The sequence below is a fragment of the Hypanus sabinus genome, chromosome 20 (assembly GCF_030144855.1).
Source record: "Hypanus sabinus isolate sHypSab1 chromosome 20, sHypSab1.hap1, whole genome shotgun sequence".
Taxonomy (NCBI): domain Eukaryota; kingdom Metazoa; phylum Chordata; class Chondrichthyes; order Myliobatiformes; family Dasyatidae; genus Hypanus; species Hypanus sabinus.
In genome coordinates this window covers 9,571,966-9,598,537 of record NC_082725.1, presented here as the reverse complement: position 1 = coordinate 9,598,537, position 26,572 = coordinate 9,571,966, and the positions used below count along the sequence as shown (strand labels likewise).

At 42.0% G+C, this 26,572-nt stretch overlaps 1 protein-coding gene and 1 non-coding gene across 2 annotated transcripts in view; both read left to right on the top strand.

Annotated features, from left to right (window-relative positions):
- Window positions 1-26,572, top strand: part of creb5b (cAMP responsive element binding protein 5b) — a 331,645-nt gene that overhangs the window by 44,243 nt on the left and 260,830 nt on the right. Inside the window, exons 3-7 of the mRNA XM_059945056.1 lie at window positions 1,509-1,580; window positions 10,192-10,285; window positions 16,695-16,816; window positions 20,244-20,366; window positions 23,251-23,423. Coding sequence (XP_059801039.1) covers window positions 1,509-1,580; window positions 10,192-10,285; window positions 16,695-16,816; window positions 20,244-20,366; window positions 23,251-23,423 — 584 coding nt within the window. The remainder of the gene's footprint in view (window positions 1-1,508; window positions 1,581-10,191; window positions 10,286-16,694; window positions 16,817-20,243; window positions 20,367-23,250; window positions 23,424-26,572) is intronic.
- Window positions 8,231-8,304, top strand: trnas-aga (transfer RNA serine (anticodon AGA)). Its single transcript has one exon. It is a non-coding gene; the product is annotated as a tRNA-Ser (tRNA).

Sequence of the window (26,572 nt, the reverse complement as noted above, 5' to 3'; positions counted from 1 at the left end):
CACTTCCCTCCATAAATGCTGCCTGTTCTGATGAGTTCCTCTGGCATTTTGTGTTTATTACTCTGGATTTCTGGCATCTGCAGAATCTCTTGTGTTTATCAATTCCCTCCATTGATGCTTCCTGACTTGCTGACTTCCTTCAGCATTTTTCATGTATTTTACTTATTGATTGCCATATGACTGAATTCCAAGCCTGAGCACGTGATATCAAGTACTGTATATATACTTTCATGTCCCACCTAGGGCCTTAAATACATTTGTTTATAAAGACCTGGCTTGCCAAAGCCACTCTTGCCAAAGTACAAAGACACAGAAACTGACTTAGGCTGGATAGCCTTTACAAATAATTGTAACCAACCAGTTGGCATTATAATGAATGGTAAGATTTCAATTCAAAGGCATTGAGGTGTGTAATAGAACAATTGTTCATTCCTTATGTATTTTGTCTGTGTCTCTTGGTCATTAATTTCACCTGAACTTGGTTCATTGAATTAGGCTTGCATGGCGTCCTCTGCTTTTCGTGATACTGTGGGGTTGGGGAGTTGAAGGCCGTACAGGGCTGGCCACAGCAGATGCTGGCTGGGAGGCTAAAACTCAGCCTAAAACTGAGCTTCCCAAGGAGCTAGTGACAGCCAAGTCAGAAAAAAAGCTGCCCCGCTTCCTCGTGACCGTGTGGGTTTCCTCCAGGCGTTGTGCTGCCACAAGTCAACAAATCGCTAGTTTTGTTGCAGCAGAACAGGTTAAAAGATCAGCCCAATTACTGTGCTGTAATGTTCCATATTCGATGTTCTTCACTGTGTGCTAATTGTTGGTGGTGTGTCAATATGAAATTAATAATTTGAGTCATGAATGGTATTAATTGTGGAACCATCACATCATACAAATGAGCCATGTTACAATTTCAAATTAATAACTAACTTGTGAAGTTTAAGATGTTGCAATTCGACCAAAAGTTTGTAGGAAACTGCAAAGAACAAAAATTAAGTGCTGATCACTATTTGTTCAAATATTCATGGTCAAAGAATGTATAAATTATACAGGCACACAGGCAGCCACAAAGCAAGAAAGACAAAGGGTATAAAAATTATGATGAGAACAATTTAGGGTGTCACAGTAACACTGCAATTAGCGTGACACTATTACAGCCCGGGGTGTCAGAGTTCAATTCCGGCATCCTCTGTCAGGAGCTTGTGTGTTCTTGTTGTGTGGGGTAGGTTCCCTCTGGGTGCTGTGGCTCCTTCCCACAGTCCGAAAATGTACAGGTCAGTCGGTTAATTGGTCTTTGTAAATTGTCCCGTGATTAGGCTAGGGTGAAATTAGGAGTGGGGGGGGGGGGGTGATTGTTTGCTGGGCGGTGTGGTTTGGTAGGTCAGAAGGCCTGTTCTGCACTGTATATCTAAAAATAAAAAAATATAAAAATAGATTACTTTGTTGAAAATTAATCTAGCTTGTTTAAGTGTCAACTCAGATATCATTAATTTATTTGCTGTTGTGTATTTGGTTGTCAGATTAATTCAAAGACAGTTATGAATTTGGAGCAAGACCGGCCATTCGTTTGCAATGCTCCTGGCTGTGCTCAGGTGAGTATTACTGATTAAATAAATGGTTAGTTTAATATACCTAGAAGCAATGTTTATTTGTGACTACCTGGGATGTGCTGTATTGTTGATGCATATATTGATTATTGTTAATTATATTTAAAATGCACAAGGACATAAGCATTATAAATCTATAAACCTGAATGGTTTCAAGAAGCTGAAGATATTGGCTGGCCAATAGATGGCGCTGTAAACATGATAGAGTCTGCTTGAGATTGGCTGGTGGAACCTGTGTCCAGGCAGGAGGTCCGAAGCAGATTCAGAATCAGATTTATTGTCAATGATGTATGTCATGAAGTTTGTTGTTTTGTGGCAGCAGTACAGAGCAACACATAAAATCAAGCATTAAATATATAAATAATGCAAAAGGGGAATTGTGAAATCATGTTCATGGGCCGTTCAGGAATATGATGGCAGACGATAAGAAATTGTTCCTAAAACATTGAGAGTGGGTCTTCAGGCTCTTGTACCTCCTCCTGATGGTAGTAATGAGATGAAGGTCCTTAATGATGGGCAGCATCTTCTTGAGTCACCACCTTTTGAAGGTGTCCTCGATGGTGGGGAGCGTTCAAGATTCAAGTTTATCATATGTACATCAAAACATGCAGTGACATGAGTTGTTTGCATTAGCCACCAACACAATCTAAGGATATTTTGGGGGCCGCCTGCAAGTATCTCCACGTACCTCCTGGCTGTGCGGCTGATGCCTCCCTCCCAGATATGCTGAACAACTTCTACGTTCGTTTTGAGGCAGAAAATGAGGTGGTGGCGAGTAAGTCCACCCCTGCTCCAAATGACCAGGTGTTGTGTCTCACCATGGCCAATGTGAGAAGAACCCTGTGTGGGGTCAACCCACGGAAGGCTGCAGGACCAGACAATATTCCTGGTAGAGTGCTCAGAGGATGTGCAGACCAGCTAGCAGATGTTCTCACTGATATCTTCCACATTTCCCTGAGCAGCGCCACCGTTCCAACATGCTTCAAGGCCGCCACCATCGTCCCTGTGCCGAAGAAGTCTTCAGTGTCCTGCCTAAATGACTACCGTCCCGTTGCACTCACATCCATCATCATGAAGTGTTTCGAGAGGCTCATCATGAGATACACCAAGACCCTGCTGCCCCCCTCACTGGACCCCCTGCAGTTTGCATACCATCCCAACTGTTCAACAGATGATGCCATTGCCACCACTTCCACCTGGCCCTAACCCACTGGACAAAGAAGACACGTACATTTGAATGCTGTTTATAGACTTCAGTTCAGCATTCAACACAATCATCCCTCAGAAACTGACTGGAAAGCTGAGCCTACGGGGCCTGAACACCCCCCTCTGGATCCTAGACTTCCTTTCTGGGAGACCTCAGTCAGTCCGGATCGGGAGCAACATCTCCAACACTATCACACTGAGCACGGGAGCCCCCAGGGCTGTGTGCTCAGTCCACTGCTGTTCACTCTGCTGACCCACGACCGTGCTGCAACACACAGCTCGAACCACATCGTCAAGTTCGCCGATGACACGACTGTGGTGGGTCTCAGCAGCAAGAACGATGAGTCGGCGTATCGAGAGGAGGTGCAGCGACTAACAGACTGGTGTAGAGCCAACAACCTGTCTCTGAGTGTGAACAAAACGAAAGAGATGGTTGTTGACTTCAGGAGGGCACGGAGCGACCACTCCCCGCTGAACATCGACGGCTCCTCGGTAGAGATCATTAACAGCATCAAATTTCTTGGTGTTCACCTGGCGGAGGATCTCACCTGGTCCCTCAACACCAGCTCCATAGCAAAGAAAGCCCAGCAGCGTCTTTACTTTCTGCGAAGGCTGAGCAAAGTCCAACTCCCACCCCCCATCCTCATCACATTCTACAAGGATTGAATTGAGAGCATCCTGAGCAGCTGCATCACTGCCTGGTTCGGAAATTGCACCATTTCGGATTGCAAGACCCTGCAGTGGATAGAGATATCAGCTGAGAAGATCATCGGGGTCTCTCTTCCTGCCATTATGGACATTTACACTATACACTGCATCCACAAAGGAAACAGCATTATGAAGGATCCACGTACCCCTCATACAAACTCTTCTCCCTCCTGCCGTCTGGGAAAAGGTTCCCAGACCAGAATATGTAACAGTTACTTTCCCCAAGTCATCAGACTCCTCGATACCCAGAGCCTGGACTGACACCAACTTACTGCCCTCTACTATGCCTGTTGTCTTGTTTATTATTTATTGTTATGAATGCACTGTTTTGTGCACTTTATGCAGTCCTGGGTAGGTCTGTAGTCTAGTGTAGTTTTTTTCTGTGTTGTTTTTACGTAGTTCAGTGTAGTTTTTGTACTGTTTCATGTAGCACCATGGTCCTGAAAAACATTGTCTCGTTTTTGCTGCGTACTGTACCAGAAGTTATGGTCGAAATGACAATAAAAAGTGACTTGACGTGACTTGACTTGACATTCTGTTGCCATAGGATGCCCACAATGCTCAGCAGAACAACACAGATCACAACAAACGATAAACAGCAACAGCAAAAATAACCCCATTCCTCCCACCCACCCACACACATACACAGTCCCTTTAACCCCAGAGTAGACCTCCAGCCTCCAGTGGATACAGACTTGGGCCTGCAGACTCTGTGCTTTGAACCCACCCCCCCCCCCCCCCCAGCAAAGTGTTGTCTTGTGGCAGTGGAACTGGGGAGAACATACAACCTCCTGCAGACAGTGGTAGAATTCAACCTAGCTTGCAGGTGCTGGTAATGGCTTTACACTACCTGCTGTGCAAAAGGCCACCCAGTCTGGCAGCAGTATAGTGTAAAACATTAAAAAATTACCATGCTACATACAGTAAGTCAATTGCACAAAAGAGGAAATGTGAGGTGATATTTATAGATTTATGGACCATTCAGAAATCTAGTTGCAGACAGGAAAAAGTTGTTCTTAAAATTTTGTGTATGAGCCTTCAGGCTCCTGAACACACTCGCTTATGGTAGTAATGAGATAAGGGCATGAGTCCTGGGTGGTGAGGACCCCTAACGATGGTTGCTATCTTCTTAAGGCATCACCTTTTGAAGATGTCCTTGATAATGGGGAGGGCTGTACCCATGATGGTGCTGGCTAAGTTGACAACCTCTTGATTCTGCACATTGGAGGCTCCATGCCCAGTGTTGATGCAGCTAGTTAAAGGGCCTCAATAACTCATGTAATTCAGGCTTCTATTACCTGAAAATGATGCCCCCAATGAAATTCTGACCAGGATCTGAGAGGCGACTTGGTGTCATTTTCTCACTGGGCAGAAGCAACTAATCAAGAGACAGGAGGCACATTTCTAAAGGTTTCCTTTATAAAGAGTGGATGAATATTAGTGCTACTACACAAAACTAAATTCATGACTTCTGCTTTCCAGAATGTGCTACCCATCCCATATACAAACCCCTGAATATCCAGATTTTCTCAGGATATCAGCACCCTTCCAAACTCCATATCACACAATTTTCTTCTGGAAAGCTGGTAGCTCTTAAGACACATTTGATGAGGCAGCATAATGACACCAGTGGAGATGGGGTGGAGATCTGTCTCTACCAAAGGACATGTAACGTGCTTCTTCCCTCCGCTAGTCTGCAGATCCCCCTTTGGCAAGTTGTACAAGTTGTAGCACCTCCTTAGCGACCCCTCCCCCCCTGCAATCAGGGTCACGTGAAGCCATGGAAGCAAGTGGTGGATGATTGTTTGAGCAGCTGGTGCATTTCGCAAGTCCTGGGTATGCAATCGCTGACGTCAGGCGGACAATCTCTTAAGAGTATTGATAATGCCTGGGGCCACCCGTCTTGTAAAGACACTGCCCAGAAGAAGGAAATGGCAAACCACCTCTGTAGAAGAATTTCCCAAGAGCAATCACGATCATGGAAACACCATGACTACCTACATCATATGACATAGTACATAACGATGATGATATACATCAGTAATGAATGGAATTAATGTTTAAATTGGATTGGATTGAGTAGAGGTTAAACAGATGGTGTTATCCTGGATGGAGGATAACTTCCTGACTATTGTTGGAGTTGCTTTGATCCAGACAGTTGGAGAGTATTCCAGTGCCTTGCAGATTGTGTGCCAAGACTGACGAAACTCCAAATCAGGGCAGCATTTTGACTTGAATGTTCAAAGTGAATTTATTATCAAAGTATATATATGATATATTAATTTGAGATTAATTTTCTTACAGGAACTTACAGGAAAAATATAAAAGCAATACAATAGAATCTACAAAAAACATTATATAACCAAAGACTGACAAATAACAAATGTGCAAGAGGAGACAGACTCTGCAAATTAAAAAAAATACTGAAATCATGAGATGTAAAAGAATCCTTGAAAGTAAGTCTGTAGGATATAGAATCAGTTCAGTGTTGAGGTGAGTGAAGTTATCCACACTGGTTCAGGAGCCTATTGGTTGTAGGGTAATAACTGCTCCTGAACCTGGTGGTTGGATCCTAAGGCTCCTGTACCTCTTGCCCAATGGTAGTAGCAAGAAGAGAGCATGGCTTGGATGCTGGTGGGGGTGGGGGGGGGGGGTCTTTGATGATGGATGCTGCTGTCCTGAGTGCTCAGAGGAGGGGAGGGCTTTCCCTGTGGTGGGCATGGCTGTATCTGCTACTTCCTTAGCAGGACAACATGGCACCCAAGAGCCATGGTAAAAGTGAAGTTGTTGCCGTCACAGGAGAACCTGTCCTAGCCCTGAAGCCCTGCCTGGCATACAGGAAACAGCTTGAATCTCAGCTTAGCTCAGTGAAACAGAGATTCCAGGCACCAGGCTCAATGTAACCACCTTCAGCTTCCCTTTGTTGTAAGCTCAGCAGTGGGCCTATTTGCTTATATGGTTGCAACCCTCTATGACTCATTTCCTGACTTCCTGAAGACACTGGGGAGGCAGGAGGTGAGTCACAGCACATGCAGTTTCTGAACTTCTCTTGTAACTATATTTACCTTCCTGTGCTGGTGATGGCTGAACATTTCACTACGGAAAGTGATAGGGAGATGGTTTGTCCTCCCTTTTAGAAATAGCATTTGATAGACACATCTGAAGAGTTGGGCGGTAGTAAATGGATTTGGCATGTCATCTGAAACTTTGACTAACTTCTATAGATGCGCGGTGGAGAGTATATAGACTGGTTGCATCATGGCCTGGTATGCAAACACCATCACCCCACCCCCACCCCCACCCCAACCAGTGAGCTCACTTATATGGAAAGCTGTTACAGGAAGCAGCATCCATTATCAAGAACCCACCAGGCTCCTGAACCTGTAGGGATAACTGCACTTGTCCCATCACTGAACTGTTCCCACAACCTATAGACCCACTTTCAAGGACTCTTCATATCATGTTCTCGATATTTATTATTATTATTATTTCTTTTTTCTTTTTCTATTTGCACAGTTTGTTGAGCTTTGCAGATTGACTGTCCATCCTGTTGTCTTTCATAGATTCCAGTTTGTTTTTTGTATTTACAGTGAATGCCTGCATTGAAATTAATCTTGGGGTTATATAAGGTGACATAAATGTACTTTGATAATAAATTTACTTTGAACCAATACAGAAAAATGGGAGATTAAGTCAAATTCTGCTAGGAAATATAGAGTAAGTGATAGGGAGCTTCAGAGTGTTTTATACCTAGGGATTTTGGGATACATGTCCATAGTTCACTGAAAACAGTGATGTTGGTGAAGAAGCTATCCTAAAGTTCCTATAAACCACATCTACTGCTATGTGCTTGTTAATACATTAGGCTATTTTAAAGATAAAGATTACTTATCACATGTACATCAAAACATTGAAACATACAGTGTAATGCATTTTTTTGTGTCAATGATCAATATAGTCCTAGGATGTGCTGGGGACAGCCTGCAAGTGTCACTATACCTCTGGCACCAGCATCGCGTGGTCACAACTTACTAATGCTAACTCCTAGATCTTTGAAATGTGGGAGTACCCAGATGTAACCCATACAGTCATGGGGAGAATGTAAAATCTTCTTACAGATAGTGGTGGGTCTTGTACCCGGATCTTACAGCTGGAAATGGACTGTAAAGCATTATGCTAACCACTATGCTACCATGCCAGCCTTTTTCTTCAAGAAGTTCAATCAGATTGGTCAGATGGGATCTGCCTTTGATAAAGCCAGGTTGGCTGTCCCTGATTAGACTCTGTCATTCCAAGTGATCAATAATTTTTATGTTATTTTATTTTAGCAATACAGTGTGGAGTAGGCTCTTCTGGTCCTTTGAACCATACCCCTCCAACAAACCCAATTAACACTAACCCAATCACAGGACAATTTACAATGACTAATTAACCTACCTGATACGTCTTTGGTCTTTGGGAGGAAACCAGAGCACCCGGGGAAAGCCCATGCGTTCCATGGGGAGGATTTACAGAGACTCCTTACAGAACAGTGCTAGAGTTGACCTCTGAACTCCAGAATGCCCTGAGCTGTAATAGTTGCACTAACCACAATGCTACTGTGGCTCCAAATGTTGTCAAATTATCAAATAGTCAAATAACCTCATCTACACAAACCATTTGTGTTATCAACAAGTAGTTTTTTTTTCCCAATTATTTTGCTAGGAGCACAGGTAGTAGCTGGCACCGTGGCTTAGTTGGTTAAAGCACCTGTCTAGAAGACAGGACATCCTGAGTTCAAATCTCAGTGGTGCCTTCTTTTTATGATTCAGAAACAACTGTTTCCCCTCAGCCATCAGATTTCTGTACCATCCATAAACACTACCTCATTGTTCCTTTTTTACACTACTTATTTTGTAATTTATAGCAATATTATGTCTTACACTGTCCTGTGGCCACAAAATTTAATTTACACAAGTAAGAGAGTAATAATAAATCTGATTCTGATTAATTTATTTCAAGCATTGTCTTCCCTCCTTAATAGTCCTGACATCAGCATGAATACAATATAATAGATTCAGGGGTTATGTGCTTGAGTTGGCTGGAAGATTGGCCCAGCAGTCATTTCATCAGCTTTCAGATGGCTTATATCCAATATTCTTATGCATTAGGGATATTTTGTTTGGGTCTTTAATGACCATTCCTATTAGACACTATAAGGATCTGCTTGTTTGCCAAAGGAAGTACTTATGAATATGTGTGAAAGTGTTATCAGTGATAATATATTAGAGGATGACAGGTACAATTGAAATCTATGATGAAATAATAAAGTATTACTTTGTGTTACAAAAGTGATGTTCAAAGTTCTAAGTAAATTTATTATCAAAGTACATATATGTCATTCATTTTCTTGTGGGCATTCATAATAAATATAAAGAAACACAAAAGAATTTTAGAAAAAATTGCGCATAACAGGATGTTCAAACAACTGATGTGCAAAAGGCAATGAACTGTGCAACTACAGAAAGAAAATAAAACAAAATAATAATAATAAATAAATAAGCAATAAATATTGAGAGCATAAGGTGAAATGAACTCGAAAGTGGGAACAGTTCAGTGTTGGTGTGAGTGAAGTTTACCCCACTGGTTCAGTGGCCTGATGGTTGAGGGGTAATAACTGTTCCTGAACCTGGTGGTGTGGGTCCCGAGACTCCTGTACCACCTTCTTGATGGCAGCAGTGAGACAAGAGCATGTCCTGGGTGCTGGGGCCCTTAAGGATGCTGCTTTCCTGCAACAGCGCTCGGTGTAGGTGTGCTCAAAGGTGGGGAGAGTTTTACCTGTGATGGACAGGGCTGCTTCCACTACTTTTTGTAGGCAGAGTTGTAGGATGTGTTCCTGGAAACCTCGTAGTTACCTGAAAGTCTTGTTAAATGTAGAATTATCTAATAATAAACATAGGGATATTCTTTCTCAAGAAAATATGGGGTTTGCAGTATATGGAATTCATAATATCAGGTGTTATTGTCCAGTATTACTTTTAGAAGGCACATTCATTTACTTAGAAAACTTGCAGTAAGTATAGAAATCATTTTCAACACAGATGCACTGCAAGGCTGTGTGCTTAGCCCCTGCTCTACTCATTTTCTGCTGATGACTGTGAGGCTAAGCGCTGCATATATGTACTGTACTTTGAATATAAAATTAACTTTGAACTTTGAGCTCCAATGCCATATTTAAATTTGCTGATGACTCCTATGGACTCATTTTCAAGGTCTTGACAACTCCTGTTCTCAATGTTATTTATTTATTTGATTTTTTTTGTACTTCTCCAGTTTATCTTATTATGCACGTAGGCTGTTCGTCTGTCTTTGTGTGTAGCTTCATTGATTCTATTGCATTTCTTTGTACTACTGTAAATGCCCATAAGAAAACAAACCTCAGGGTAGTACAGTATATGGTGACATACATGTACTTCAGTGATAATTTACTTTGAATTTGAATTTATAATTATTAGGTCATTGCTGATATTGTTCCTTAAATTTGCAAATGTCAGTAATATGGTTATTTCCTAGTACTCAGTTTATGTTCATTGAAAAACTATTAAAAGGAAAGTAAGTCTTTATGATACAATTAAAATGAATTGCCTGGGATCTTTCTCCACTTTACAGCAGTGAAATCACATAATGTTTGTTTCTCTTGCAGAGGTTTCCAACGGAGGACCACCTCATGATTCATAGCCATAAACATGAAATGACTTTGAAGTTCCCAGCAATAAAAACAGACAACATTTTATCAGGTAAGAGAACGCTACCCCTCAATCAGAATTACAGACTGGTAAAAGAGCAAAGCTGTTTTGATTCACAACATGTATGGTTTAAAATCTTTGCTAAAGTCTACACTTACAGAACACATACTGTTCATTCAATAGTAGAATAATGATAAAATATGTAAAACAAATAAAATAAAACTCCTCAGAAACACGAGAGATTCTGCAGATGATGGAAATCCAAAGCAACACGCACAAATTGCTGGAGGAGCTCAGCAGGCCAGGCAGCGTCTATGAAGGGGAATAAACAACTGACGTTTTGGGAAGAGGCTGGAATGGAAGGTGGAAGAAGTCAGAATAACAAGATGTGGAGAGTGGAAGGAGTTCAATCTGGCAGGTGACAGCTGAGACCCAGTGAGGAGGAAGGTGGGTGGGGGGGGGGGAGGAGGCAGATTGAAGTGAAAAACCTTCTGTGTAATTCCAGGAAATAATTTCACCATGTCGATGGGCTCAAAAATTACACGGTTTTGAACTGTTTTGAAAAGCAGCAGAACCACAACCTCAATTATCCATGCGCTGCGCAAGCTAAAACAGGGAAACCTCAACAGCAATTGCTCAAAGCTTGAAGAATAATACTCATCTCTGACTAATTTGGTGCAGCTGGGTCCAAAATTGGAACGTCAGTTTTTTATTTACATCTGTAGATTACCTCAAAGCCCATATCTAAGAAAGGATGTGCTGAGATCCAGAGGAGGTTGACAAGAATTATCCTGGGAATGCAAGGGTTAACATTTGAGGGGTGTTTGATGTCTGTACTGGTGGAGCTCATTGAAACCTAGCAAAATATTGAAAGACCTTGACAGTGTGGATGTGGAGAGGATGTTTCCAATAGCAGGAGAGCCTAGGACCACATTCCCAGAATAGGACATCCCTTTAGAAGAGAGATGAGGAATTTATTTAACCAGAAGATGGAGTTCATTGCACAGCTAGGGAGACCAAGTTATTGGGTATATTTCAAGCAGTGGTTAATAGATACTTTATTAGTAAGGAAGTCAATAGTTACAGGGAGAATACAGCAGATTGGAGTTGAGAGGGATGATAAATCATCCTCAGTGGAATGGTGGAACAGTACAGCACAGTACAGGTTCTCTGGCACGTGATGTCATGCTGTCCTTTTAACCGACTACAAGATGTATCTGACCCTCCACTTTTCTATCATCCATATGCCTATCTATGAGTGTCTTAAATGTCTTTCAGTCTGACACTACCACCACAATCAGGGCAATTTTTTTCTCCCTCCCAACCACCCACTCACACACAGACAAGCCTCCAACCCCAGGATAGGCTGCCCCCCAGTCTCCAGCCTCCAGTTGGCTGACAGACTCGCAGACATCGGGTATCCAAACACTCCAGTGGACTTGTGGACTCGCAGACCGCCACAAATATGGCTAGCCACAGAGCCTATCAAGTCAGGTTTGGTAAGAGGACACCCACCAATCTATCAGATGGAGTCCTGCAGTAACAATCTTGGACTCCATTCTGCAGAAGATGGGCAACTTCATAGAACATAACAACACAGTAAAGGCCATTCAGCCCACAATATTGTGCTATCCTTTTAACCTACTCTAAGATCAATCTAACCCTTCCCTCCTACAGAGCCCTTCATTTTTGTGGATTGTGTGGAACACATCATGTGTGGTCCCAATACCCAAGGAGGGTCATGAAAGTCTTGAATGACCACTGTCCACTGGCCCTGACCACACACATCATGAAGACCCTAGAGAGGCTGGTCCTCGTTCATCTCTGCTCCCTGGTCAGATCAGCCCTCGATCCCCTGCAGTTTGCCTACCAGGAACACATTGGGGTCAACAGTAATCTACCTGCAGTACAGAGCCTACTCCCATCTGGATAAACAGGGCAACACTGTGAGGATTGTGCTTTCTTGATTTCACAAGTGCTTTCAATACCATCCAGCCCTGATTGCTGAGGAAAATCTCTGTTCAAAGCAGGCTGGCACTTCCATTGTATGCTGGATAATGGACTACCTGACTGGCAGACCACAGTTTGTGCAGCTTCAGAGCTGTGTGTCAGACACGGCTATAAGCAGCACTGGGGTCCACAGGAGACTGTATTGGCTCACTCCCTGTTTACCCTGTATACCTCCGACTTCAAATACAACACTGAGTCATGTCATCTGCAGAAATTCTCTGATGATTCAGCAACAGTTGGGTGTATAAAGGGAGGACAGGGGCCCGGTGTAGGACTTTGTTGAATTGTGCAAGCTGAATCAACAGCAGCTCAACATCAGTAAGACAAAGGAGATGGTGATGGACTTTAGGAAGACCGAGCCTGCACTGCTCCCTGTTACTATCGATGGTGAGGACGTGGAGGTGGTGAGGACCTACAGGTACCTGGGGGTGCACCTGGATGACAGACTTGAGTGGAGCAATAAAATAGAGGCTGTGAACAAGACGGGCCAGAGTCGCCCCTACTTCCTGAGGAGACTGGGGTCCTTTGGAGTATGCAGGCCTCACCTTCACATATTCTACCAGTCTGTTGCCACCAGTACAATCTTCTGTGCGGTGGTGTGCTGGGGCAATGGTATCAATACAGGTGATGTCAACAGGCTCATTAACTGATTAGAAAGGATGGCTCTGTTATAGGAGTCAAACTAGACACACTGACAATTCTGGACAATGTTTCTCACCCTCTGCATGCCACCTTGGCTGAACGGAGGAGCACTTTTAGAAATAGCTTAAGACAATTGTGAAGCTCCAAAGAGCAGTATATGAAGTCATTCTTACCCTTGGCCGTTGGTCCCTAAAATGAGTCAGTTTGTAGCTGGGGAAATGATGATCCCCTCATTTCAGACTGTTATTAGCCTCTGTTTACCACAGCTCAGTTTAAGCCCTGTTTAGCTCTGTTTACCACATCCTGCTGTTGCGGACACCCTGTGCAATACTGCGCAATACTACCATCACTTCTTATCTAGACAGTGTAAATATGCACCCATTAATGTATAATATTACGGCAGTTCTTGCGTTACCATCTTATCAGTGTGAACTTGTATATCTTGTACATCTTATTTTTAAGGTAACTTGTTTTTTTTGTTCTTTCTTACTTCTAATACTTGTTTATCTGTGCACTTTTAATGTTACTGTGACACTGTAATTTCCTCTTTGCTCAATAAAGTACCCACCTATCTATCTATTTTTCTGTCATCCATGTGCCTCTCTAAGAGTTTCTTAAATGCCCCTAATGTATCTGTCTTTACACCACCTATGGCAGGGCATTTCACACATCCAGTACTCTCTGTGTAAAAAAACTTACCTCTGACATACTCCCATATGCTCCTCCAATCGCCTTAAAATTATGCTCCCTTGTGTTAGAAATTTCCATCCTGGGAAAAAGTCGCTGACTGTCCAGTTGATCTATGCCTCTCATCATCTCGTACTCCTCTATCATCGCTGTTCATCTTCTTTTGCTCCAAAAAGAAAAGCCCTAGTTTGTTCAACCAGTTTGTTAGTACTAATATTTGTTAATACTTTTGGATTTTTAATCATGTAAATTTGATGAGTGTACTGGAATGTCATGTTGTCCAGGTTTAGAATGGACAGAAATGGGGAAAATATCGTGTTGGTAACTTAATTTACATTTTGGTTCCAATATTTCCATGAAGGATGTTGGGATGTTTGCTGGTGCAGGATGGGGGGAGCAGAGTATGCTTGTGAGAATTACACACACAAAATGCTGGTGGAACACAGCAGGCCAGGCAGCATCTATAGGGAGAAGCGCTGTTGACATTTCGGGCTGAGACCCTTCGTCAGGACTAACCAAAAGGAAAGATAGTAAGAGATTTGAAAGTAGTGGGAAGAGGGGGAAATGCGAAATGATAGGAGCAGACCGGAGGTGGTGGGATGAAGCTAAGAGTTAGAAAGGTGATTGGCGAAAGTGATACAGAGCTGGAGAAGGGAAAGGATCATGGGACGGGAGGGTTAGGGTTTTTAAACAAAGGGGCTTCCCTTCGTCCACCATCAACTCTGCTCTCAAACGCATCTCTCCCATTTCCCGCACATCTGCCCTCACCCCATCCACCCGCCACCTCACTTGGGATAAGATTCCCCTTGTTCTTCCCTACCACCCCACCAGCCTCCAAGTCCAATGTATAATTCTCCGTAACTTCTGCCACCTCCAATGGGATCCCACTACCAAACCCATTTTTCCCTCCCCCCCTCGCTTTCTGCTTTTTGCAGGGATCGCTCCCTACGCAACTCCCTTGTCCATTCGTCCCCCCATCCCTTCCCACCGATCTCCCTCCTGGCACTTATCCTTGTAAATGGAACAAGTGTTACACCTGCCCTGACACTTCCTCCCTCACCACGATTCAGGGCCCCAGACAGTCCTTCCAGGTGAGGTGACACTTCACCTGTGAGTCGGCTGGTGTGGTATACTGCATCCGGTGCTCCCGGTGTGGCCTTTTATATATTGGTGAGACCCGACGCAGACTGGGAGACCGTTTTGCTGAACACCTACGCTCTGTTTGCCAGAGAAAGCAGGATCTCCCAGTGGCCACACATTTTAATAACACATCTCATTCCCATTCTGATATGTCTACCCATCCTCTATTGTCCAAATGAATCCAAACTCAGGTTGGAGGAACAACACCTTATATACCAGCTGGGTAGTCTCCAACCTGATGGCACGAACATTGACTTCTCTAACTTCCATTAATGCCCCTCCTCCCCTTCTTACCCCATCCCTGACATATTTAGTTGTTTGCCTGTTCTCCATCTCCCTCTGGTGCTCCCCACCCCTTCCTTTCTCCTGAGGCCTCCCATCCCATGATCCTTTCTCTTCTCCAGCTCTGTATCACTTTCGCCAATCACATTTCCAGCTCTTAGCTTCATCCCACCCCCTCCGGTCTACTCCTATCATTTTGCATTTTCCCCTCCCCCCACAACTTTCAAATCTTTTACTATCTTTCCTTTCGGTTAGTCCTGACGAAGGGTCTCAGCCCAAAACGTCGACAGCGCTTCTCCCTATAGATGCTGCCTGGCCTGGTTTGCTGTGTGTTGTTGTTTGAATTTCCAGCATCTGCAGATTTCCTCGTGTTTGCTCTTGTGAGAATTATTTTCTTTTCCTAACTGTATCGACGATCTGAAGTTTTGACAGCTAATTCAGCCAGAGCGCAGGGTTTAGCCAGGTGTCGAACGATTTTCTTTAGAAGTTTCATTGTCAGGGACTGTTCCAACTTCCCTCATGTGAAGGTACTTGCGAGGAATCAGACTGCTTATTCTAGGAGGGGCCTGCAGTGGAACTGTATAAGGCTCAGACTTAATTAGCTTGTCAACATTGAGATCAGAATCTTGCCACTTTATCTTCAGCAGCGCATCCAGCAAATTAGACAAAACCTTCATTAGAGCAGTAGATATGTTCCCAGACTTTTGCCTGTCTTTTTGATTTGGAATGCTATAATTTAATTGGAAAATTAATTTTTGATCATTTTGAATGGACAGGCTTGAAGAGCAAGGAAAGCTTACAGTTGTGATGCTTGAAGACTGAGGAAAAGTTTTCGGTTGTGACACTGATCTATGTTTGAGACACAAGGGAGGCAGCAGATGCCAGAAATCTGGAACGCACACAAAGTGCTGCCTGACTTGCTGAGTTAATCGAACAAGGAACAGTACAGTACACTACAGGCCCTTCAGCCCACAAAGCTTTTAAACTACTCCAGAATCAATCTGTCCCTTCCCTCCCACATTGGCCTCCATTTTTCTATCATCCATGTGCCTGTCTAAAATTCCTTTAAATGTCCCTGATGTATCTGCCTCTACCACCACTCCTGGTGGCACATTCCGTTCACCCGCCACACTGTGTAGAAAACATTCCTCTGACCTCCTCCCCCCCCCCCCTACTTTCCTCCTAACACCTTAAAGTTACGCCCCTCATATTAGCCATCTCCACCCAGGAAAAAAATTGTTGGCTGTCCATTCTATCCATGCCTCTTATTATAATATACCCTTCTATCAAGTTGTCTCTTATCCTCTTTCTCTCCAAATAAAAAAGTCTTAGCTCACTCAACCTATCCTCATAGGACATGTCCTCTAATCCAAGCGGCATCCTGGTACACTTCCTCAGCTACAGCTTCTACCTCCTCCCTAAAATGAGGGGGAGCAGAACTGAACGCAATACTTCAAGTGTGGTCTGACTCATGCTTTATAGAGCTGCAACATTCATTTGTGGCTCTTGAACTTAATCCCCTTACAAATGAAGACAAACGCACCTTATGCCTTCAAATGACAGGCAGTTCCTCCAGAATACTGCGTGTGCTGATCTACACTGGAAAATGATTGGTTAAGGATAGAAACAATAGAAAATAATCTTTATTTTGTATTATTTAACGTGAACAAAACTAATAATCTAACGTGTTCCTTTACAGATCAGACGCCAACACCCACTCGCTTTCTGAAGAACTGCGAAGAAGTTGGGCTCTTTAGTGAACTTGCGTGTTCTTTGGAGCAGGAATTTCGGAAAGCACAGGAAGAGGAAGACAATAAAAGGGTTAGTGAATATGTTAAAATTTAGAGTGCAATTTCCCACCTCACACTGACCAGTTGGATTATACTTCCACATGATAAAATTTTGAATTACAAGGATGTTAATGTTTTAACTATTGTTTTTGCCATAGTCCTGTGAGCTATATATGCTAGTAAACTATCAAAATAAGAAGTAATTTCATAATTAAATAGTACAAACAGTGCTGACAAGGGAGAGTGGACCCTTCATCAGGATGCTCAGCCTGTGCTGTTACACACCATTTAAACATGAATGTATCGCTTGATCCAGCTCAAACCCAATCATCAAGTTTGCTGATGACACAACAGTAGTCGGTCTTGTTAACGGAGAGGAGGTGGAGGGGCTAGTAGAATGGTACGAGGACCACAACGTGGACATGACCAAAGCGATGATTGTGGACACTAGGAAGGTGCAGAATGACCACATCTCATTGCCCATACACAGCTCTTCTATGGAGACAGATAGGAGCACCGGGCTTCTGGGAGTGCACGTAATGGATGATCTCACCCGGCCCCTCAACACCAACTCTTTGGTCAAGAAGGCACAGCAGTATCTCCATTTCCTGAAGAGACTGAGGCTCATGATGCTCACCTCCCCACCCCACCCATTCTAACCAATTTTTACAGGAATACCATTGGGACTGTTCTGACTAGCTGTATCGCGTCTGGTGCGGGAATTGTCAGGCAACTGACCGCAAGGATTGCAAGGACTGCTGAGAGGATTATCAGAGTTCCTTAAACCCCAACAGAGATATTTATCAGGAGCGTTGTGTAAGCAGGGCCATTAGCATTGTCACTGATCCTTCCATCCGTCCAACAATCTCTTTGATCCCCATTTTACCACCAGGAAGGAAGTTCTATAACATCAGGACAAGAACTGTTAGAATGGGAAACAGCTTCTTCCCCCCCAGGCCGAGAGACGACTGAATACTCTGCTACCACCCAGGTCTCATCATGTATGAAGCTCTAGTAGTGTTATACTGTATACTTTTTAAAATCTATTGTATATGCACCTTGTTTCTTGTTAACTTTATGTGTTATGTGTGTAATTTATAGTTCTGTGTTGTGCACCTTGGTCCGGAGGAGGATGATTCTTTAATTAGGGTAACATTTCCGTCCCTGAGGTAGATTCTCAAGAAAAAAAGTTTTTTTTACGAAAACTAGTACTGAGGTTTTAAAAGTTAGGTAATAGTAATTCTAAACTTTTTTCAGTATGCTTCATAAATAATATTTTCTTAATTTTTAAGTGGTTAAAAACTTGAATGCCCCAGAATTTCACTATTTTGGGCCTCCCCTAAGTGGACTCTGTAACTTTGTCTTCAAAATAAAGTAATAAGTATTAAATTCATGAAACTTCCAGTTTGTATTTTCCCACAAGAACTTTTAAAACACAGGTCAAATCATGTGGGTTTTTAAAAGTATAATTTGGACATATTTTATGACAAAGAATCGCTGCACCAGCACTTCTGCCATTATCAACATGCAACACATTTTGGAGACTAATCAAGTTTTTTCAAACAACTGCATATGTGGTTGCCATGGAAATGGGAAGTGACAGGGGAGCATGTGGCTGTCATGGCAAGCGACTGACATTTTGATGTCCAGAAATGTGAGTGATTTAAAGATTTATTCCTCCTGATCTGAGAATATGCTTATTACGTGTCATTACCGAATGAGTTGCTATATGAGTGCTTTAACTGAGAAAAAAATAACTTCACATTATTTCTGTATCTTTAAATTACATTTACAAGCCAGCTATCAAGTCGAGTTAGCATGTGCAAGACTTGACCAACTTTTTCTTTAAAAATTGAGAAATGTCATTACTATTACGTCTTCGCCATCACACAACTGGCAGTGAAGTTATCAAGATGGCCACAAAGTCATCAACAGATCGATCAAAAAAATTCAGAGACCCAATTGAAGAAGACCCAGTGAAATATCAGCAATACCTTGAAAGAGAAAGAGAGAGATGCAAAGGAAGAAGGGAGACAGAAAAACTTAATGTAATCGCACAATTACCAAAGCGCAAACAGAAACTGAAGAGCCGACAGTGGAGAGATAATGAAAGAAATAAAAGGACTGCTGATAAGAAATGACAGGCAGTACAAAGTTTCATAGCAGAGAGTACCCCGCCAGAATCTTAGCAGGCCAGCAACAAGAACAGAATGGCCTCCATCTTCCTGAGGAGACGAAGAGAAAAAACGGTGCTTTAAATTTCAAGTGTTGCTTTTTGTTGTTGAGATTTCTTTGGATATTTCATAAATCTTAGTGATAAAAGGAAGTGTGCAGAAGGCCGAGTAAATGTTTTGTCCATGTTAAAAAAGTGTTCTTCCTTATGGACTATTGAAAAATCGTGATCTCAATAATCTATTAGAAATTCAAATTGCTGCTTATTCCAGAGTTGGGGAGGGTTAGGCAGATATTTGGAAAACACTTTTTTTTAACAGGACTAGACAATGCCTAGTTTTGCTGGGCTGCTTTTGTTCGTGTTTAACATGGATGTTTTTAACAAAGTTCTGTAGCCGCCTGCCTTAAAAACTGTGATCTTTTATGTAATTTTGATAAATAGTGTAGACTGTAAGGATGTGTTTTTAATTGTTGCTTCTTCTAGTTGGACAGATGTTTCATCAGAGTTAATAATGAACTAAATCCATTGCTTGTCAATATCAGAAGTATTTTGTCATTAACAGCACAGTGCATATTTTGATGGGAAATTAAGTTTTGTTTAGTAATATTGGTCTGAACTCATTTGCTGGAGTCAAGTGCTGTCAAAAAGGGTTAACATTCCAATAGCCTAATTAGTAGTCAAACATTTTGTTGTTTAGCCAAGGTAAATATTGACACGCTTAAGAAAATGAGTCTCAAAAATATATTCTGAATGTACCTAAAATGAATTAAAACAAATTTACTAAAGCACATGGTTTTTATTTGCAGGATTGACTTTGAAATCTTATTTTAAATTAGAATCAGTGCTTTGATGGTATGGTGGTAATGACATTCATCCATGAAAACTCTGCAATAACATCTTAAAATATAAATGTTATTTTGAAGGTTGATCAATGCCAAGATCAGGTTTTCATTCCAAAATCTAAAATAATAGTTATAACATAAACAAAGCAAAGTTTTAAGAAATTTAATTCTTCAGATTTTCAAGTAGTCAAATGTGCCCCAAATTGAAGCATCACCCAGGAATATTGTCTCATTTGGTGGTATACATGTGTATGGCTGAATGACAATAAACTTGAGCTTGAAGGTTCCTGATAAAGGGTCTCGGCCTGAAACATTAACTAATAATTCCCCTTTGCAGATGCTACCAGACCTGCTGAGCTCCTTCAGCGTTTTGTTTCTGTTGCTCAAGATCTCCAGCATCTGCAGAATCTCCTGTATTTAGCCAGTTTCTTTCTCTTTTGCAGGCTGCGGCGGGGTTGAATATTTCTAGTCTGGCTGAGGTAACGAGCAAAGAGGCATCAATTACTGACAGCACGGCTCAAATATCTACTCTGTCCCGGATTGTATCTGCAACTCGACCTGAGAAGGTAAACAATGCAACAGATCAGGTTATTCACTGAGGTATTGATCTTCTAGCTTTCACTTTACAATGAAGTGAACAGTAAGTATCCTGAAGGATGTTCTATAATGCAAATAAATCCTCTTTACCAGGCATGAGACTGTGTCTGTTGCAATGATTTTTAAATAATTTGCTTAGCGAATCAGCATGATAACAGGCCTTGACCCAATGAGCCCGTGCCACCCTAATACACCCATGTGACCAATTAAACTAATAACCAGGTCTTTGGAACTGCAGGAGGAAACCAAGCACCTGGAGGAAACCCATGTGGTCACAGGGAGAATATGCAAATTCCTTACAGACAGAAATTAACCCGGGTCGCTGGTGCTGTAAAGTGTTACGCTAACTGCTATTGTTACCATGCCACGATGATTTTATAAATGTAGAACAAGCCAAAAGCAGCACTTGGATAAAGCTTGAGTAAAGATGAACAGCTAAAGCTTATCTTTGCCTTATGGTAAAAAAAATTCAGATTAAGAATCAACACTTACAAAATACTAGAGGAGCTCAGCAGGTCAGGCGGCACCTATGGAAATGATTGAACAGTCGGTGTTTTGGGCTGAGAGCCTTCTTCAGGACTGGAAGGGAAGAGGGAAGACACCAGAAAAGGTGGGTGGAGGGGAAATGAGGACTAGCTAGAAGGTGATAAGTGAATGTCACAGTGTGCGTTGATGGATAACTGAAGCAAGGTGCGGAGGAACAGCAGACTCTCATGTAGGGACAGAAACAAGGGTTTATTCATAGGATATCAGTGGCTTGACTGAGCGACACTGCGAGATGACCCATGCCAGTCAAAATAAACTTGACAAGATTAAACAGAAATCACAAGGGCGCAATGACTCTAGATAAGACAACTGTTAATAAGTACAGGTGCACGGGCCCACAGGGCTCATGACAGTGGAGCCAGGTGGGTGGAAAAGGTAGAGAGCTGGAGAGGAAGGAATCTGATAGAAGAGGAAAGTGGACCATAGGAGAACAGGAAGGAGGAGGGGCACTAGGTAGAGGTGATAGGTAAGAGGCTAGACTGGGGAATAAAAGGAGAGGGAAATTTTTTTAACCAGGAGAAATCTATATTCATCATCAGGTTGGAGGCTAACCAGATGAAATACCCAGTTGGCATCTACTGAGAACAAGGTTGTAATGTACTGTATAGCAGAAGTGATTTGGCAAGACAGACATTTTAGAAAGGTTGGAAAATAGGAAACATTTTAAGAGCAGCCTCTTTCCCTCCACCATTTAGTTTCTCTCCACAGATTTTCCACCAGCTAGTTTCTCTCAACTTCTCAGTTTTGATTCCTTTCTTATTTCCTCTCTTGTCTTTAATCACTGGTTTATTGACTGCTGTTATCTTGATAACCTGGGCATTATGGTAGCATAGTGGTTACCACAGCACTATTACAGTCCTGGGTGTTGCAGTTTGGAGTTTAATTCTGCCGCCATCTGTATTAAAGTTCTCCCCGTGACCACATGGGTTTCCTCTGGGTACTCTGGTTTTCTCCCGCAGTCTAAAGAAGTACTGGTTAGAAGGTTAATTAATCATTGTAAATTGTCCTGTGTTTAAACTAGGGTTAAGTTGGCAGGTTGCTGAGTGGTGCAGCTCAGTGGGTTGGAAGGACCTGTATCTCTAAATAAATCACAAATTAAAATAAATTTTGTCTGGACTGTTATTTTCTGTCCCTCTGTCCCTCCCTCTCTTTGCTATTTAAAATTCATTGGTCTTCTCTACTTTCCAGTTCTGATGAAATGTTTTTGACCTAAATTGTTGACTTTTTTTCCTGCTCCTTGAAATATTGTTCAACTTGTAGAAAGCTTGCAGTCCTTCCTCTTTTTTGAGTTAAGGATACCTTTATTGGCATTGCATGCATATTGGTTTAGTGTTATCACATGTATCAAGATACAGTGAAAAGCTTGTGTACTGTTTATACAGATCTAATCATTCCGCAGTGCATTGAGATTGAATAAGGTAAAACAATAACAATGCAGATTAGAGTGTCAAAGGTACCAAAAGAGAGCAGTGCAGTTAAGTGATAAAATGCCAGACAGCTTCTCGAAGCGCTAGATGTTAGATTTTCTTGGGTACCGAGATGATCGTACCCTTCTTAAAGCAGGAGGGGACCAGAGCATGAAGCAGGGAGAGGTTAAAAATATCCACAGGTATTCTTGCAAGCTGGTCTGCACAGGGTCTGAGGACGTAGCCAGGGACAATATCTGCTCCCAAAGCTTTCTGTGGGTTCACGCATCAGAAGACTGAATGTATAATGGTGACTGTCAGAGTGGACGGCAATGTGCCCATTCTCTTCTGTGGAAAAATGTGCACAGAATGTGTTAAGCTTATCGGAAAGGGATAAGCTGTTGTCAGTGATGCAGCTGACTTAGTTAGGGGTGCCATAGTAGCATAGCAGTTAGCTGAACACTTTACAATTGGTGCTCATTTCCTGCTGCTGTCTACAAGAAGTTGGTACATTCTCCTCTTGCATCTGTGTTTCCCCTGGGTGCCCCGGTTTCCTCCCACATTCCAATAAGTATGGGTTAGTAAGAGTTGAATGGGCTGGTAAGAATCTTAGAAATCTCTGCAATACTACAGAGCCATTATTTATTTATTTTATTTAGAGATACAGCATGAATTGGCCTTTCCGGCCCAGAGAGCCATGCCATCCGTCAACTTACCTATTTAACCCGAGCCTAATCACAGGACATTTTACAATGACCAATTAACCTACTTAACTGGTGCATCTTTGGACCATGGGAGGAAAAGAGCACCCAGAAGAAACCCATGCGTCCACAGAGAGCACGTACAAACTCCTTACAGTGGGCATCATAAAGTCAACACATACTGTATATTTTACTTTCAGGATATATCAGTGCATGGGTCAGTACAAGGGGTAATATCCGGTCAAGTAGCGCACCAGCTTACGCCCACTAGGATGCAAAACCACGACAACGGGATTGCAAACCAGCAGGCCATGCCTTCACCAACTTCCAATTCCGTCATCACACAAGCACCTTCTACCAACAGGCAAATAGGGTAAGTGGTTACTTCAGAAAGTGCTGTCTAAACTGCCAATCATAAAGATTGTTGTTGCTGTGATAATGGAATGTGAGAATGGTATAAAGCTTTGGGAATGGAAACATTCAAAATTCAAGGTTGCTTATTGTCATTTTTCAGCACAAAAGTGATTGTTACAATGCAGCGTAGAAAAACACAATAAGTGTAAAGAATGCAATAAAAACAGTAAATATAAATACATAAGATTAACTTGTATGCATAGACTGATTGTATGTACATAAATTCATTATAAGAATATACTTGGAATATTTAATGAATGCAATTGGAGATTTTTATTTTTTGTATATCATTCTTCACAAGTCAGAGGTGTTAAGAAAGTGACATTGTGAGCATTGGATAGAGTATGTTAAATTCATGGTAGTACAAGTATATCATGTAGAAAGTGTGTTCCAGGACTTGACCTGATAGAAAGGGAAGCAGTAACAGTGTAGGTGTGGCCTCTCTTGTGTTTAAAGTGATAAATGAGGCTTTGGGCCTACTCGGGACTACCCTGGGGATCAGATCTGAGGACTTTGTTTTGGTTTGGAATGCTGTTATTGTTCACTTCAAAACTTTGCATGATTTTTAATTTTTTTTCTTTTTCTTGAGCACTGAGTGTTGGTCTTCTATTTTTATTTTTATCCTTTTTTTTCATTAATTGAGTTCTTTCGGGTTTCTTGCTTTGTAGCTACCTCTGGGCAAGAAAATCTCAAGGTTGTATAATTTATACATTCTTTGACCATAAATGAATCTCAAATTAATCTTAAACAAGAGAAAATCTGCAGGTGCTGGAAATCTGAGCAACACACACAAAATGCTGGAGGAACTCAACAGGCCAGGCAGCATCTATGGAAAAAAGCACAGTCAATGTTTCAGGCCAAAACAACGATTGTACTTTATTCCAGAGATGCTGCCTGGCCTGCTGAGTTCCTCCAGCATTTTGTGTGTGTTGCTTAAATGAATCTTGAATGTTTGCACAGGTAGGTGTTGTGGGCAGGAGAGTAGGCAGAGCTAAAGAACATAGAATTTAGAACACAGGGAAAATTACAGCACAGCACCTTTGGCCCACAATTTTGTGCCAACTTTTCAACCTACTCTAAGGTCAATCTAATCCTTCTCTCCTATCTAGCTCTGCATGTTTCTATCATCCATGTGCTTATCTAAGAGTCCATTAAGGCCGCTAATATATCTACCTCTACCAACACCGCTGAAAGGGCATTCTATATACCCACCACTCTCTGTGTAAAGAACTTGCCTCTGACATCTCCCCCTATACTTTCCTCCAATCACCTTAAAATAATGCCCCTGTTGTATTAGCCATTTCTGCCCTGTAGTATAGGGAATAAGGTAGATCACAGAAACAAATTGGCATGTATGATGTTGTGGGCATCACTGAATCATGGCTGAAAAATTATAGCCGGGAACTTAATTTCCAAGCATACACATTTTACATCGAAAGGACAGGCGGGAAGGCAGAGTGGTTGACATTGCTTTGTTGGTAAAAAAAACTATAATCAAATCATTAGAAAGAGATGGCCTAAGGTTGGAAGGTGTTGAATCATTGTAGATAGAGCCAAGGAACGGCAAGGGTAAAAAGATCCTGATGGGAGTTGTATACAGATGCCCAAACAGTAGTAAAGCTATGGCCTACAAATTACAATGGGAGATAGAAAATGTATGTCAAAAAGGCATTAGTCATGGCGGATTTCAATATGCTGATAGATTGGGAAAACCTGGTTGGTGCTGCATTCCAAGAGGGAAATTTTCCTGAATGCCTATGAGATGGCTTTTTAGAGCAGCTCGTGGTTGATCCCATTTGGGGATCAACTATTCTGGATTGGCTGTTGCACAATGAACCAGAATTGATTAGAGAGTGTAAGAACTCTTCGGGGACAAGTGATCATATATGATTGAATTCATTCTGAAATTTGAGAAGGAGAAGCTAAACTCAGATGTATCAGTATTACAGTGGAATAGAGGGAATTATGGAGGCAAGAGAGAGAAGTTGGACAGAATAATTGATTGGAAAAGAACACTGGTAGGGATGACAGCAGAGCAGCAATGGCTGGAGTTTCTGGAAACAGTTGGAAGGCACAAAATATACACATCCCAAAGAGGAAGAAGTATTCTGAAGGCAAGATGACACAACCGAGGAGTCAAAGCCAAAATAAAAGCCCAAGAGAGGGCATATAATAGAGTAAAAATTAATGGGAAGTTAGAGGATTGGGAAGCTTTTAAATATCAACAGAAGACAACTAAAAATTAATTAAGAAGATAAAGATGAGAAACAAAATTAAGCTAGCCAATAATACTAATGAAGATACCAAAAATTTCTTTAGATATATAGAGTATAAAAGAGAGGTCAGAGCAGATTGGTGGAAAATGATGCTCGAGAAGTAGAAATAGGGACAAGGAAATGGCTGAATAAGTATTTTGCATCAGCCTTCACAGTGGAAGACACTGGCGGTGTGATGGATGTTCCAGTTGTCAGTGGTCATGAAGTATGTGAAGTTATCATTACAAGGGAGAAGTTTCTTGAAAGGTCTGAAGGTAGTTAAGTCACCTGGACCAGATGATGTACCCCCCAGAGTTCTGAAAGATGTGGCTGAAGAGATTGTGGAGCCATTAGAAATGATCTTCCAAAAATTACTTTATTCTAGAAAGGTTCTGGAACACTGGAAAACTTCAAATGTCACTCCACTCGTCAAGAAGGGAGAAAGGCAGAGAAGCAAAAATTATGGGCCAGTTAGTCTGACCTCAGCGGTTGGGAAGATGTTGGAGTTCATTATTAAGGATGTGGTTTGGGGGTACTTGGAGGCATATGATAAAATAGGCCGCAGTCAGCATGGATTCCTCAAAGGAAAATCTTGTCTGACTAATCTGATGGAATTCTTTGAAAAAAGCACAAGCAGGATAGACAAAAGAGAATTGGTTGATATTGTGTACTTGGATTTTCAGAAGGCCATTTGACAAAGTGCCACATATGAGGCTGCTTAACAAGTTATGAGCCCATGATATTAGAGGAAAAACTGTAGCATGGATAAAGCAGTGGCTGATTGGCAGAAGGCAAAGAGTGGGAATAAAGGGAGCCTTTTCTGGTTGGCTGCCAGTGACTAGTGGTGTTCCAC